The sequence below is a fragment of the Nothoprocta perdicaria genome, unplaced genomic scaffold (assembly GCF_003342845.1).
Source record: "Nothoprocta perdicaria isolate Ctin4 unplaced genomic scaffold, notPer1 scaffold_10, whole genome shotgun sequence".
In the NCBI taxonomy this organism is placed as follows: domain Eukaryota; kingdom Metazoa; phylum Chordata; class Aves; order Tinamiformes; family Tinamidae; genus Nothoprocta; species Nothoprocta perdicaria.
In genome coordinates this window covers 3,267,299-3,283,312 of record NW_020454094.1, presented here as the reverse complement: position 1 = coordinate 3,283,312, position 16,014 = coordinate 3,267,299, and the positions used below count along the sequence as shown (strand labels likewise).

At 45.1% G+C, this 16,014-nt stretch overlaps 1 protein-coding gene across 2 annotated transcripts in view; it reads left to right on the top strand.

Annotated features, from left to right (window-relative positions):
• SETBP1 (SET binding protein 1) overlaps window positions 1-16,014 on the top strand; it is a 235,594-nt gene that overhangs the window by 37,634 nt on the left and 181,946 nt on the right. Inside the window, exon 3 of one of the 2 annotated variants that reach the window (XM_026040021.1) lies at window positions 9,549-9,632. The exons of the other annotated variant lie outside the window; for it this stretch is intronic. Coding sequence (XP_025895806.1) covers window positions 9,549-9,632 — 84 coding nt within the window. The remainder of the gene's footprint in view (window positions 1-9,548; window positions 9,633-16,014) is intronic. 2 annotated transcript variants of the gene reach the window in all.

Sequence of the window (16,014 nt, the reverse complement as noted above, 5' to 3'; positions counted from 1 at the left end):
AGGTGTCRTCTTCAGAGGATAGTGTAATATCTCTTTGATTCCTCCTCTGTGTTTTTGAGGAATTGGTGACTTGGGTAGAGACTCACAGCTAAAGCAAGGGCTCTTTCCTTACTGGTAGGTGCAACAATAYGTACCCACCCTTTTCCAAGGGACAAATCCCACCTGGGATTTCTCTGCACACATGCTGTCTCTGAAGAGAGACCAGCTGTGAGGTATCCCTGCTCTCCCATCCTGGAAGAGTTTCCTTACCACAGTCTCATGGTGACTCAGCAGTGTCTGCCATTACATGAGCCAGTGGAAGTTGGTCTTTTGATGCCTATCTGAGATGTGTTTTTGTGCCCCTTCAATTTATACCCTCCTTCACAGACAAGCACAAGATGAATTCCTCTYCCTTTTTTGTAGGTATATACATACACAGCTGTGTAAATGGACTGTAATTTAGTTAAATTCCATATCACCATATGTGCCAACCTTTCTATGCATATATAATGTTTCATTGCCCTTTTTTCCCTCCTTAATCTGAAAAAGCAGCAAAAGGGGTTGATTTAGCTCAAATGATACATTTAGCCGCTCTCCAAACRTAGTTTTCTCACCCTCTTTCCATTCTGCTGAAGAAGTGACTTTGTAATAGTTCTTTTCTCCAAATTACTTTTCAGGTTAATCTATTTTTAAAAGTTGGAGACTTTTTGTTCATCTTTCAAGCTGAGACAAAATTCTCTTATCCCTGCAGCTCYGCTCTCCAACTTCTGCCTCCCGACACAAATATTTAGTAAMGATGGGCTGTGTAACCGGCTCTTCTGAGTTTATTTGGCTTTTCCTTCTGCCCTCTCCTTTGGCAGGGGCAGAAGATGCCYGACAAGCTTGAGCAGCTTGTGTGGATGAAAACCAAGGTAGAACTGCAGACCTCATGCACCCCCAGGCACTTCTCTTGTGGTTAGTCCACTTGGGATGCTGTAGAAGAAATAAGGTGATGTGGAGAGTGAAGTGGCCAACTTACAGCTCAGTCCTTGCGCTTTGCTGTGTCTGGTGGGTTTTCTCTGGCGCTTTGCAGCAGAGGAGGATCTCTTCTCTGCAGCAGGGAGCTCCTTGCTGGAGCGCTGCCCCTCYGTGCCAGGGGAGCAGCACATGAGCTGATCTATCTGAACAGGTTAAATAAACAGGACTGTGTTTGGGTTAATTGTCACTGGTTCTGCTGCTCTCCATTACTGATCTATCTGGGAGCCCAGCCAAGGAGCAGATGTGAGAGACAGCATCATCACCTCCCTCCTCGTCCTCATTGTGTCTGGCTTTATCCTTCTCCTTCTCCTTCTTCCCCCTTTTTTTTTTCTTTTTTTTTTTTTTTTACCCCTTCTTTGGCTGAGCAAATAGGCCAGATGGCAGCGAGAGGAACAGACAACAAGTGAGCCATGGCATATGGGCAGCCTGTTTAATTTCGGCTCCTGTTGGGAAGTAGCTTGCAGAGAGATAAGTTACAGAAGCAGAAGAGGAGGAGGTGCGTGTGCTTGAGGGATGGAGGGAAGGGGCGACCCTTCCTGGGGAAACCACATTCAATTTGTCCAGATCAGTCGCCGGAAGCCCCGTCTGCAAAACCCTTCCATAAAATCCAACTATTGCCGTGAGGATGACGTGGCCAAGGGAGTACCGGGGGACCGAAACCCTGGCCGCATTCCTGACACAAAGCACTAAATTAGCTGTTTCCGTGTCAGTTTGTGTAGGATGTCTTGTCAGCTGCAGAAGGGAGGAAAGATGGAGATGTCTGTCCTCAGACGAGGAGGAGGAGGATGTGTCTCTGATTTCCATGTTGCCTAGCCTCCCCCCAGCAGCATTCAGGCCAGACTTGCTGTCCTTATGGAGGTGGGATCCTGAGCCCGGCTGTGCCAGGGGAATTGGGCTGCCCCTCAAGCTTCCTCGCTGGGTATGTGTTTGTACAAGTTGTATACGCATGTGTGCATCTGCATTTGAGTACACATGATTTGGCATATATATATTAGCATGTGCAAGATCATCCTTTTTTTGAAGAAGAAGAGATTGCGTTTTGGGCTTTTGCTACAAAACTAAGTAGACACAACCAARTAAAAGGCAACTTTGTAATAATGCATCTTAAAACTACTCCCTTTTTCCTTTCCTTCTCTCTTCYCCATGCATTTTGTCTCTTGTTTTTGCTTTTCAGTGTCAAACCACTAGCTGTGAAGTTTTAGGTGTTCAGTTTGGGTATGAACTTTGGGTTTTGCTGAGATGAAAATGAGCCTCGTCTTGACTGTGTTTCAGTGATTTAGGGACAGAGTCAATTGCACTAAATTATATATATATTGTACACCCTATATAATTAATACATGTATGTATATATTTATAAGTGAGGCTCACTGGTTTCATTTTGATGAACTGGAACTTTGGAAGAGAGTGGAGGTTTACAGTCCATTTCTTGTATTCTTCACAAATATTTTTTATCAAAATAATRTTTAAATACAGTTTTCAAAAATGCCAAAACAATTTAGGAACTTTTGTAATTATAGTTCTGTTGGCTTTCAGTGAGATTTGAGGGTCCACCTCTCTGGAAACCATTCTCCTTCGCCCGTGAGGTGCTCTTAGAAAATATCCCATTTTGGCGTGAAACCTCCATTTTTTTTCTTTTTTTTTTTTTTTTCCCCCCCCCCCTCCTACTCTTTGGGAAATGAGCACCCAGGGTGAATTTGAATGCAACGGGTTGCGTAAATCTGGTCCCTTGCCCATGTCGGGCCATTCAGAGGGCTCTGTAAATGTTGTCAGCATCTCAAGCGGCATCGTGGGGCTTGGGCTCTGTGCGCCTGTAGATGGGATTCAGCTGTGAGCTCCGGGCTCGCACTTGGCAGGGTGGGAAAACGCTACAAACCAATTAGCTCTGGAAGTCTCAAGCCCTGTTGGCAGAATGTATAAGGTCCTCGGCTGCAGTTGTGCTCTGTGCCTGCACAAAGAACTTCTTATACAGCATTAATTCTGCAGAGAAGTTTTGATTCACTCGAGAGTCTGAGGAGAAATGATTATGCATCAACCGACTTGGTGGAGCAGAATTTTAACTTCCGACTCAGACGTTCCTTCGCTGATTAGTTACAACATGAAATAGAAACACAAGCCTGTGATTTATTGGTGAAATATTTAAGATAGATTGTTAAATTATTCAAGTGGCAGAATTCAAAGCGTGCAAGCAAGTGGAAGGGGAAAAAAGTCATCCAAATAAGATCTTGGTTTTACTGAATTTCAAAAACTTCCATTTGGAATTGTTGGGTATGTAAAACAAATTTAGTTATTGCAGCAAGAAGAAAAATGTGGTTTGAAATGAAACATCTTGGCGTTGTTGTTTTATCTACAGATAGAACATTCTAACCTTGAATCTTTCTCCATACAGTCCCAGCAGATGCTTTGAGTTGCTTTCCTGGTAATGGTTGCAGCTCTCCCTTACTTCCTTCTGCCAAGCTGCCCCATCTTTGGGCACGCGCCCAGTCTGGCTGCAGTTCTTCCCTTGTCTGTGAATGCTAAATGATAGAGCAGGGGGCTTGCTGCTGATAAATCAGGCATGGGCCTCTTTGGTCTTCTTGCCTGTGGTTSAAATATCACCTTGTGTGGTCTTGCATGTTCAGCTGATCTTCTCTTCTACCTTATGCTAGAGAGAAAACACTTTTAAATCGGCTGTATTTGTTGTTGCCCAGTTTCCTTCTGTCATCTGGATTCATGCAGTAAAACCAGAGCCGTCTCCTCAGAGGAGAAGAACAGGAGAACGTCAGCAGTCTGTAAGGAGACCACAGTCGCAGCAATAGAAGTGTAGACTTGGGTAAAGCAGAAGTGTTTTTGTGGAAGCCTTAATACTAAATCCCCAATTTTTAAGAATAAAGTGTGGAGAAAATGCTAGGTCTTGAGGAACGCTTGTTGTTGTTTTCTGTCTGTGTGCACCTAAGTGTCTCCAAGTCTGAGCAACTGCTGGTTCCTACAGCCCTATCTTTTCTAAGATCAATGGGACACTTTAAAAGCAAAGTGGATTGGRTTTTGACACATAGTCAATTAAAACGCCTGGGAAACGTGCATCAAAATCTCTAGACTCCTTTGAAAACTTCAGCCCTTTCTCTTCATCTACTCCCACATAAAAACCAAAAAAAAAAGAAGTGTTTTTTCAAGTCTGACCTCCTAAAGCTAACACTGTGTCTTGCACAGGGTAGCCGAGGAGGAGAAAACGTGCAAAGTCTGACTCTTTCAGATATGTGGCAGCTGAAAAGAAAATAATTAGGAGCGACAAATCCAAACAGCACTTTTGGAAATGGTATTTATCTTTTTTGTGTGCGCCGTCTACTCCTACACCTGCCTTCAAAGGGAAGCTGATAAAGAGGATTTGCTTGGCCTTTTTGTGGCCGCTGCCACATGCTTGGGAGGGAGGAAAGGGTCCCATTTGCATGTGGTGCTGCAGGGCAGGCGCTGCAGGTGAAATTACCCCAGACGGTGCCTTCCTCCCCCCGGGAGGGGTAACTCCTCAGAGCTCAGGGAGGCCTAGGGCCGGGAGGGAAGGGGGATTGCCTAGATGCCAAACACTATGTTTTTTTTTCCCCTTAGAAAGACCTCATCGACGTTGTTTTTTTTTTACTGCGTTTTGGTCCGCGAGGGCTCGCGGCTGCGCCCCTGCCGCCGCTCGACTGGGAAAAAGCAGCCTTTGAGGTTCACACAGGAGGAATTTGYGGCGAGGACAAGGGCGCGGAGCAGAGGGGCACCTCGCGAGCGCGGCGCGCACCCGCGCGTGCCCGYGCACACAGAGCCTCGCCGCATAATGTGTGCAAAGCGCTGCCCTCTAATGAATGCAACCTCGGGCGGCTGGGATGCAGCAGGCCAGACCTCACCATTAATAAACTGGGAGCATTCTTCTCCTTTTGAGTCCCTTTCAATGGCAGCCTGGCGGTTTGATCTCCCTTGAATGCTGTTCCCCCTCATTTGGGGCTCCAATTCTGAGAAGATTTGGCGCATTGTTTGAGGTCGCAGGATGTCGGATTGATTTCGAAGCTTTTGTATTGACTCGGGGCTCCTGAATGAAGCTGTCATGTRTGTCTGCGGTTGGCTAGCGGGCTGTCCGGCTGCAAGCTGTGCCTCCCTTTGTTGTTTCGGCCTCATTGAGCTGAGGGAAGAGGCTCATTTCAGGGTGATTTACCACCACCCAAACACCAGCTGTCTGTTGTACTGCTGCTTGCCTCCACCTTGGATTCAGTGTGCGTTTCCCGGCGCTTCTCCCCGCCTCTTTTCCCCTCTCCTGCTCTCCCAAGCCATTCTGGAGGCACCAGAGCAGTGATTCCTTGAGACCCGTGSAGCATCGTGACCGAGTAGCAGCACAACGTCAACATGGGATACACTGCTCTTCTCAATTCCATTTAAGCAAGCCCTATTTTTTTTAGTGTTATGTGTTGGAACACCATACACTTATCTTCTCTCTGGTGAAAGCCTRTGGATCTAGGGGAAAAATACATATGTTGTGTGGTGCTTAATGTAGGTATTGGGACCTGTTCTGGGGAAGGACCACAAAGTACYGCACAGCTCAGCTCCACAAAGCTCTTCAAGGAAGGTGCTCCTCTCTGAAGTGGAAAGATGCTTCAGCAGATAAAATGCTATTAAAAGCTTTGGAAAGTCCATTCTGGAGGCTTGCTATTTCCACGTGTTTCTTCCAAGACAYAGGGCAAGTCAGTCAGCTATTGGATGCCCCGGGTTTTCATCTGGTGGTGTGGGATATTAGCAGGATATTGCAAGATGAGGGGGATGGAGAGAGGTCAAACATCTCCCATAGCCAAAGGGGAGGGGGAGCAGCRCCTGCTAATTTAAAGGAGAGGCTGTGAGAAGCTGAAGGAGGATATTGGCTACCGATATAATCGTGCTCTTGATGGGCTTGCAGCTTTGTTCCTGGGAGATCCTTGGAGCTGCATGAAATCGCAAGAGAACTCTTGGGCCGGGTGCGTGAGGCTGAGAACGTTCCCCAGTCTTTCTGGTACGCACGGTTGGCCCAGGCCCCTCTCTCCATCCAGTCTTCCCAGCCGCTGGAGGTGGCTCCTCAAACGGAGCCTGCGGAGAGGGCCACCATGATGGAGAACGTGTCCACGTGGCCGCCGCAGGGSCTGCCCCATGTGGTGGGATTTGCGTGAGCCGACACGCTTGTCCCCAGTGCCGCTCGTGTGAAGCGAGCTGTGACCAGCCCGTGCCCAACTTCTGCTTTGACGCCGTTTGGGGGTTTCTCGACTGTGGGGCTAGGTTGTTAAAATTGGTATTGGATCAGTGCCTGTCACCCGTGAAGCTAAGATAATGAAGCCTGTTTTATTATTATTTTTCTGCAAACTTTGGCCTGCAGCTGGAGCCGGATGCGGTGGTGGCCCGTGAGGAGGAGGATGCTGTAGTGCTTCCCCGTGCCAGTGTTTGAAGTGGTGGGGTAGTGACCTGTGCATGCTTTGCTCTATGCCCACAGTTCAGCCTTCTCACTTTCTCTTTTGGAAAGAGGGGTTGGTGACAAGGGTGAGAGCAGCAGGAGGCAAACTGAGCTCCTGCATTGCTCCTACCTGTTTGCAGCCTGGAACATTGCCCCCAGAGCAAGTGGCACGGGAGCCACTTGGAAAGGATGTGTTTCTGAGCGTGCACGAGCGCAGCTCCAAGCTGTCACCCTCCCCAGCCCGTTTATTAAAGGACTGTGAAAACGATGCTCTCTRAATTAAGACTGAATATCCAAACTCCTCACCACTCTGCAAAGTTTTCTTCTGACTTGTCTCCGGAGTACGTGGATGGATAGAGGACAGAGGGATGTGTTAGGAAGCAATGACCATGGCACGATGGCCCCAGTGAGGTGTTCCACATGTCCTCACCAACTCCTTGGGCACCAGCCCCTGTACAACAACACGCAAATAAACGGACCCAAGCTCTGTGACCCTTGGCACCCCAAGGGGAGGGCTGCACATGCATGTTTAACGTAACACACGGCGCGTGCCGCTCCTCTAATCTGCTTCCAGGCTGCAGCCTCCAAACAGAAGCCCCTTTCTGTATCCCCACTGAACTGCTTGGTGTATGTGAGGAAACCCCGCAATGACAAGGCCTCCATCTGCTCTTAAACGGAGCTGCGACTGGCTGCAAATGTTGTCCATATGCTTTTTTTTTTTTCTTTTTCTTGTTTTTTTTTTTTCCTTTTCTTTCCCCTTTCAACTTAACTGCCTAATGGTAGACACCTAGCCCCAAAATAGGCAGCTGTTCACAACAGGACTTTTCCTAAAAAGTAGGTGAAGGTAGAAGCTAATGGGGGTAATATGCATTGAAAGAAGGGTTCTGCAGTCAGAGAAGAAGATGGGATTATTCATTGAGTGCTTCGTTTTCATTTGCTTTTCTAGGGAACAGAAATATCCSCTCCGGAAATGCTTTCTTGTACTGTCAAGGGAAAAGGAAACTATCAAGGTTTGGGTTTGGATTCCCCCTCTATGCTTGATTTTCCAAGTGATTATGGCCAACATCTTGTAATTCCTCTCTGTTACACAAAGCTAGTAATACTTGCCTCCTCTCCTTTTTTTGCCATGTGCTTAGCTTGCTTGGGAGTGTATCCAGAAATGAGAAGTCAGGGAAGGGTCTAAAAATGGGAATTCTTCCTCACTTTCTGGTGTAAAAAAGGCTAGAGTAGCTTTTCCTACAGTGACCTTGCAGTAGATACTGGGGCGAGTTGACTACCAGGAGGTCATTTATGGATCCAACTGCCTAAACACAGGTGTATGTTGCCACTATCGACTCCTTGAGGTATCCTGCCCATCCATCAGCCGCCAATCAGGAATGCTGCAGGTCTCTTTCGGGTCCTTCTCGTTCAGACTTAGCGTATCTCGGATAGCCTAGGGTGTCTGAAAAGGTTTCTTGGGTCAGTAGATCCCTTCCTATGCCTCGGTTTCCCATCTCTGAAATAATAACTTAATGCAATTGCTCTACTTGTTACTTTAATGGTTTTAGAATTTAAGATATTACACATTGACTCACTAAGGAATTGCAGTAAGGGGGTAAGAGCAAAATATTTTCAATAAATAGGAGCCACGGGCAGAGGCTGACAGTTTTAAGTAGTCCCCTGAAAACACTGAATTTTGATAGCGTGTGCTCAGGCCTGAGTATTGGAGTGTTCTGGTTATGTATCGGATCAGGGCACAGTCTTTTTAGTGTGCATTTGGAAAGAGCAGAGAGAGGATATTYTGCATATTACCCGGCCTTACCAGAGCTTTTCAGATGTTGGGGAGTCCCAAAATGAGAGACCCCAGCACACCTGGCAGGTTGCAGACTCTTGAGGTGATCCCAAGTTTATCTTCCTGTTTGTAGTTCCTGCCACCGAGGGTCATCTCTGCTCTGGCCTGACATTGAAGAATGGCTGCAATTCCTTTTAATCGCGCCCTTTCCCTTCCTCGTCATTGAGAGCAGATTGTTTCCACTTTGCTAAACTCATTAACTGCTCTATAGTTGTAGTCTCCTTTTCCATATAAMTCTATCCAGCTGAAATCTTGGTACTCTCCAAAGCTGCACACAAGTAGCTTCCCCTTCTGTTGCCCAGCAAATGCTGCGTGTTTATTTTTCAACTGGAGACTGCAGACATCTGAAAAAAAAAGATGCCTTTGTGAGAACATGTAAATATGATGGGTTTATGGGGACCTAGTTAGCCATGTTACTATCTGTACTCAAGGAGTTTTTGAGCAAATCTAGAATCCAAGCCCATGGTGGCTTCTACCATGGTGATTTATGAAGATGTCCAATTTGATAAGCTCTGATTATTCCTTGGTGAGGAACCAAAGTGATCCAAAAGATCCTCAGAACTGAATCAGATTAATGTGAGGCATCCTGCTGCATGGATTATGCTTGGTCAACCTTATGTGTTGTCAGTGAAAAGGAGTTTATTGGGCTCCGGTTATTTCTCAAGCTGTTGGCTGTGGCCAGAGGGAGAGTGAGGGGATTCTGTTTCCTTTGAAATAAATCTCCATAGCATTTTAATGGTGATGTTGGCTCTGCTGGAGCAGACTGTAGTGTTTGATGAACGCAGACTCTTGAGGTCATGGCAAAGATTAGCTAGCTGTTGTRCGGACCAGTTCCCCAAACATGGCCAAGTCACAGCTGTGGATCTGTGCTTAGCTAAACCTAGTTAATCATGGAGCACTAGCTTGGCTACAGTGCATACTAATGCTGAAAGATGAGGTTTTATTTCAAGTTACTCAAGCTTGGTCACAGTGCTACTGAAATGTGATGGACACTGCGATGGATATGAAGATACTGGGTTGTGTTAGTTCCTCTTCTGCTTGGCTTGTCCATATTCCCTCTATTTATGTCTGTACACCTTTCTTTCTGCCCCTCTCCTAATCTACGTGGCCTCCCTGATGCTGCTACTGGTCTTAGAGGATGACTTGGCTGCACACAAGCTAATTCTGTGGAGCAGGACATCTCCCAGCAGTGCAGGATGAGGCTCCCTTTCTTCACCCGCCGGCTGTCATAAATAAAAAACATTTTGGACTTGGACGGTTCAGATTGTGATGATGTTTTTCTTGAATTATCTTTTGTAGGGAAAAGTCATTGGAGATGCAAAACTGCTCATGAGTTGTGGTTGCAGAAAAGGGAAAAATGCTCCGGTAAAAGACTCAGATCAGGTCAGTCAATATGTACCTTAACTAGTGGAAATAAAAAAATGTGTGAATGTTTGGTTCATTTGAATTGTGCTGTTGTGTATCTGAGTTCCTGGACACAAATGGAGTCTTTGGCATGTCTGACAAAGATACTGCATTAACACTTTTAAATTTGTTATTTGTAGAAAACCCTTGAGCGAGATCAAGGATTCATTGCACTAGGAGCTGTTAATGCCCTGGCCTGACTTATTCCCATCTGTTTTATTTATTCATGAATTCTGTTTCCTAATAATAATCCACTCTGGGCAATGTCATTCTTAAAGATTATTGAACTTCATTGCTGGCTAAATGCATGCAACCTTTGGTCTCATGCTGTAGCTGTCTGGATGTGTGACAGTTACAGAGAAATACACCATTTGTTACATGCTTTTGTTCTCAAGTGACACCGCCAAAAAGAACATTCTTTATTGAGGTTGCTAATTATAACCACATTAAAAACTTGTTCACAAACAGAAAACTGATGGTTTCAATATTAATTGCTCAGAAGGAATGGTACCTTGTTCTAAAATTGGTAAAATTGACATCACACTGTAGAGCTTTGCTGGTAGAGTTGAGCAATTGCCTGTGCTCAGACCGACAGCCATCCAGAGGTCTGGCTTTGGAGCTAGGTGATCTCTGAACCCAGAGACCATTCAGACTGCAGATGGAGCAAAATTTGAGTTGGATGGAGCAAAATTTGAGTTGGGTGGACCCATTTTACAAACATTGGGTCATCCACTATGAAATGTGCTGGTGTGAAGCAGTCGATTTCAAATGTTGAATCACTGGCTGACCTCTCATGCAGCTTGTGAACAACCCATCAGAGCAGGTGTAGCCCTAAAGTGAATTCAGGCAGGGTCCATGAAACTCCAGGAAGTCCAGATAATTTACTGATGGGGAGAAGGGCTGAGTTCTTGGAAGGAGAAATTTTTTTTTGTTTTCAGCATTTATGTTTGTAAGACATAATTAATCATAATGCCTCTGAACCTTGCTTTCTAATAATCTTAGAAGATCTGAGTGACTTCGATCATGCAAACAGATCTATTTATCCTGCTGTGGGCTGTGTTGTGAGGAATTCTAGTCWCATTTGTAAATGCTTTGAAAGATTGAGTCCTCTAGTTATTTTTCAAAATTGATATCTTTAAAATAATCAGTTTATTTATTGACATGAGGCATACAACCTGTTCACCATGAAACAAGGATTCATGTTGCTTTTCTTTAAAGAACAGCTTTCTGTTGTGTCAAATGCAGTCTTAATTTTCTCATCTTGAGCTTCTAATGCATCAGGAGAAAACTTTTTTTTTTTTTTTTTTTTTTTTTTTGCTGGTTCAGCTCAAACTATAGTGCAAAGTGCTGGATCTGGAGGCTGTAAAGAGCATTTATGGTGCCTGCGATGGGATCCTGTCAGTAATTCAGGGGAGAGGATATAGATGGAGAGGAAGTTAGGGCAGGAGGGTGGGTGGCAAGAGTGGAGCATCTGCCTTTGAATGTAGGACCTCAGTGCAGCTTATAAATTATCCCCTGGGCCTTGTAGGTAAACACAGACTTCTATGGTGACATGGGCTGGGAAAGGCAAACACTCGCCTATGATTGTAGCCTAATCCTTCGGAACACTAATTGCCAGAAAACTAAGGAAGCATTATTTTAGGAGCAGCTTGTTTCACTTTGTGAAGGGGAAAAAGAGCGTGCTGGATTTAGTTTTGTTTGCTAAGGTCTTTTTCCTTCCCCCCAAYCCATTCTCATTTTAAAGATTTACCTTCATTATTGTTGTGCAGCATTTTTCTTTTTTTGATCCTGCTTTGTGTTTTCTGAGGGTGAAAATGCAAGTTTAGTTTACTGTCAGTTTCTTGAATGCAGGTATAAACGGATGTGTGTTTTTATATCATTGACTATTGCAAGGTTTAGAACGCTACCATCTACATCTCAGTGAAAGATGATGGATTGCAAAGATGTGACTTTTATTTTTTCCCCCCCGTAACTTGCTTTTCAAGTAAATTCAGAGCCTTGCCAAAAGTTGGAGATATGTTCTGCTGGCAAAAGGAAAGGCCTTGGTCAAAGCAAGTCACCGTTCCRCAGCCGGGGGTTTCACATTTTGGCATTTCTCCAGTGTGTCTTTGGACAAGGCACTTTAATCTCCCCCTTCCCCTGAGATGGGCAGCCAGTGGCACCTCYGTGGCCGGATGTTTTCCATGGTGCAATCACCAGAGAATAAATCCCGACCCTCTTGCTTGTCCAGATCAGACGTCTCTGACACGGCTGGGATTTCACAACAGTCCCAAGCAGCCCAAACTTCACCTTGGATCCTCCCCAGAGTAGGAGAACACCACAAGAGCGTGTCAGAGGACCTCCTGATTCCTTGCAATTTTCACTTAACTCTGCAAGCTGAGGTGTAAGGTGAAGCGGTGCAACAGAAACCTCTCAGGATCCCTAACCCCCTGTCCTTCATCATCATCTTCTGCTGTGAATAGCCTTGACAAAGCTTTGCCACATGACTAAGAGGAGTCCCAAAAAGCAGCCACCTCCTCGCAGCAGCACGAAGCCTCTGCACCGCAAATGCCCTGCTGTAATTGCAAGGTTCATCTGTGCCCTTCAGAGCAGTGATTAGTTTCCCCATAATTTATGCCTCCCCATAAATTACCATGCCCTTGCTTATTATTTGCAGCGCCTTCTTGCATAAGGGCAACAGTCGGGGACATGGATTTCCTCGTGTGAGGTGCTGGATTGACATCAAGCTGGAAGGATGCTTCCCAGGGAGCGATTTCAACTGTGTCTGGTGCTTTCTGGGGAAGGCAAAACGTCATTTGAAAAAAGGGGAAAAATGCGTGGGATGACAAATAATGTGTGTATTGGAGATGTGTGTAAAGTTGAGAACTAGGAGCAGCAAAGAGCTCCACATCCTCAACAGATGAGGCTCTGCCTGCTCAGGCTTTAGCCTTATTTGTTTTTCCCCTACTTCTCCCCAAAGGTAGGCAGCTCCTCCGTGTTTTAAGTGTTCTTTTCCTTTGCTTTATTATTWTTTTTTTTTTTCCTTTTCACTTAGCCTTTCTGGTGGCTTGTGTCAGCTCAAGTGTTACTGAGAGCTCCGGTCCTGCTGTCCTTCCGCGTGTTTGTTTTTGGTTTTAATATGATAAATGTGTGCCTCCTCTGGAAACGGTATCCATGCAGCAAAGTAATTATTTAGTGAATGGTGGATCTAGTTCATGTGGGCAAGGATCAGATTAATCATTATTAATCATGACCCCTCTGACAGTAACTTCATCCCTTGCCTAAGTGCTGCTCTTTATTAAGAAGTAATAGCTATTAGGGACTGGTTGGGCCACTGCTCCCGTTACACCATCAGAGTGCTCAGGGCTTCTGGCAGGAGGCAGAGGAACTTGGTTCAAAATCAAAAATAGACACACATGGTGTCCACATTCCAAAAATGAAGTAGGCAGCTTCCCTTGTGGGCTTCTTCGGCCTCATCTCATGTCCTCCTTTCTCTTGAAGCTTCCTGAGAACTCTTTTTCTTCAGAAGATTGAATTCAATGTTGGAAGTGAAATAACATCTCWWTTTTTTTTTTTTATTTATCTCTTCTTTTTGTTGCTTTTTCAAATTGGGTAGACACCACTGCAACCCAATACTCTTGGCCAGAGCCATGCAGTCCTTACAAGGATAAGACTTTCATATCCAGGCTGCAACAGATTTCAGCAGCTGACAAGGCCTGAATTGGCCTTGGGCTGTAGCTCCAGCCTTCCTGGGGCTACAAATGTCCCTCAAATAAAACACTTYAGCAGGACCTCAGGTTTATTGAACAAAATCCACAAAGTCCTGTGTTCAGTTGGAAAAGCACAACAACATTTGCTTCGTGCACTAAGCTATGAGAAGTCCGGCTTCTTTCTCTAGATCTGGACTTGGCGTTGCAGACCCTTCCCTGTGAGGGTGCCAGAGCCCTGTCCCGSAGACATTGTGGAGTYTCCTTCTCTGGAGATCTTCCAAAGCTGTCTGGATGCCACCCTGTGCTCTAGATGTCCCTGTTTGAGCAGGTAGGGTTGGACTAGATGATCTGTAGAGGTCCCTTCCAACATTAACCATTCATTGATTCTGTAATTTTGTGTATATCCTGACCGCTTGTGACACCAGGGATCTGCTGCCAGCAGGRAGTAATTTAATTCAGATTTATTGTGGTTTTCATAGCCCTGCAAACTCTTTTTCAGGAGGTAAGACCCTGCTGTTAATGGATGTCATCTTCGTTTCAGCACAATGACTTAAATGCTGGATCAAAACTGGTCTCCCCGAGCCGCCACCTCAAAACAAGCCACTTTAATTACCTTTTAAAATGTTTTCTTAGACTGTATAGAGTTCCAGGACAAAAACCCTTTAGAACAGAGCAAAGGAAAGAAAAACCTTGTAGGTCTCTATCTCATTCCTCGATACCTGGAGGGTAGCAATAGGAATTTGGAGCAAACTGCCACACTCTTTTGATCTCTGCCAAAGTTGTTGTGGGAGTAACATGGTTTAATGGTTGAAGGAGTTTACTGAAGAATAAAAGTAACAGGAAAGACAAAGGGCCCAATACAAATTATCTGGTAAACCGCTGTTAAATTTTACGTGCTCTGAGCTACTGGTGATTTCCCGTCTTTTTTTTAAAAAAAAAAAAAAAAAAAAAAAAAAAAAAAAAAAAAAAAAAAAAGGAGAGGGTGGAATATGAGGGGAGGAAAGGAGGGTTAAAAAGTGTAAAAATAAACCCACTTCTTTAAATAGCTAGCTGGCCTGGACTGAACTGTGCCGGAGCTACGTTCTCTTAGGAGACAGCGCTGCAATATCAGCAAACCTGAATTGCATCCCCACAGTCCTGGCAAAGTGTTGGAGGTCTAAAGGAGGGAGAAAGCAGAAGGAAAGAATGAGGGGAGAGGAGGAGTCAATGTATCGTCATCTTCTCTCTCCTGCTCTGAGTGTATGGCAGAGTTTGACTCTTGGGTTGCTCAGAAGTCATTGGATCCTGCACAGGTTATGAAAAGCTGAACCGATATGGAAAGTATGAAGAGCAAAGTCATGAACTGAGGTGCCCAGATTGGAAGCACCTTTAAAAATGCTTCTTTCATTGAGTGAAGCAGGCTAGGTGATCATGCAAGAGAAGCAGGACCATAGAAGACATCCCTGGGTCAGCAATTCCCTATAGCACCACTCATAAAGGTGCCCTTTTTGGCACCAGCGYCTATTGAAAGCAGCCTTTGGGCCTCTGTATTTATGTTGACTCCACTGCTTCTCTTTCGCTGTCCAAGTCCTTGGGCATGTGATACTTCTGCATCTTATTGCTGCTGCTTGGTTCCCTATGACATGAGGGTTGGTCTCCATTAGGCAGACCCTTTTTGCTTGTCCATTCACCCACCAAAATTCACTTGCTACTGGTGGTGTTCCACCTGATGAACCAAAGCAGTGTWGCATATTTAATCTGCAAAACCTAAGAAAAACTTGAAATCTCYTCCTCTCTGTGACTTTTGACTTTGGAACAAAAAGTATTTGAAGGATGAGTTTACCAGTTACCTTTTCTGTGGACCACCTGAATTCTCAGAGCAGCTGTACCCTGGTAATCACTGAAAATAGTTCTCAGCATCTGTATTGATGATGGTTTGGGGAGTTTTTTCTGTTTGTTTTTGTTCATTTGTTTTGTGCAATTCAATGAGTTGTGAATTGGAAGTTGCATGGACAAGTCCCCGTTCTTCAGATTTACGTATGTTTTTGAGGTATCTTGCTATGAAAGAAACTTCTCAGGCATAAGTTTGTGAATGAAAGAGCCTGAGATTGTGGGTGTCCTGTGCAAGTTTAGCTGTAGCGGGTGTGTGTTGAAGTGGGTTACACCTCTGTTCACACAATGCCATTGGAAGCCTGACATTTCTAATGACCTTTTGTAATTGCCTATTTCCTTTTCTCACTCAGTTTATGAATAGTCTTCAACTCACTTCAAGAGTTTTTGGCCTTGTGGTCTCCTCTTACAGTTCATATCCATTTCCACATGGGCTGGGCTTCCTGTGAAATGTAGACTGAAGTTAAATAGACTCTTTCCTTTCTACAGGAAGAGGGTGGTGGGGAAAAAGAACCACCAAAATACTCGCCATGCCCTTTTGCAGGAACAGCTCCAGAAATGGCAGTCACTAAAGTGTTTTTTCCTCAGAACCGGTTCTGAACATGGGCTCCACCATGWTGTTCTGCCCCTGCTACAAGGCAAGACTTAGGGCTGACCTTTCATGGTGAGGGATGATCCCATAGCACTTTCCTTTCTATGTTGGAGTACGCAGCTCTTGGCAATGGATATTTTGTYGAGATTCCAATTCAGGAAATGTATTCTGCCAACTCGACTTGACCCCGTGCGTTCAGCGGGATACATTA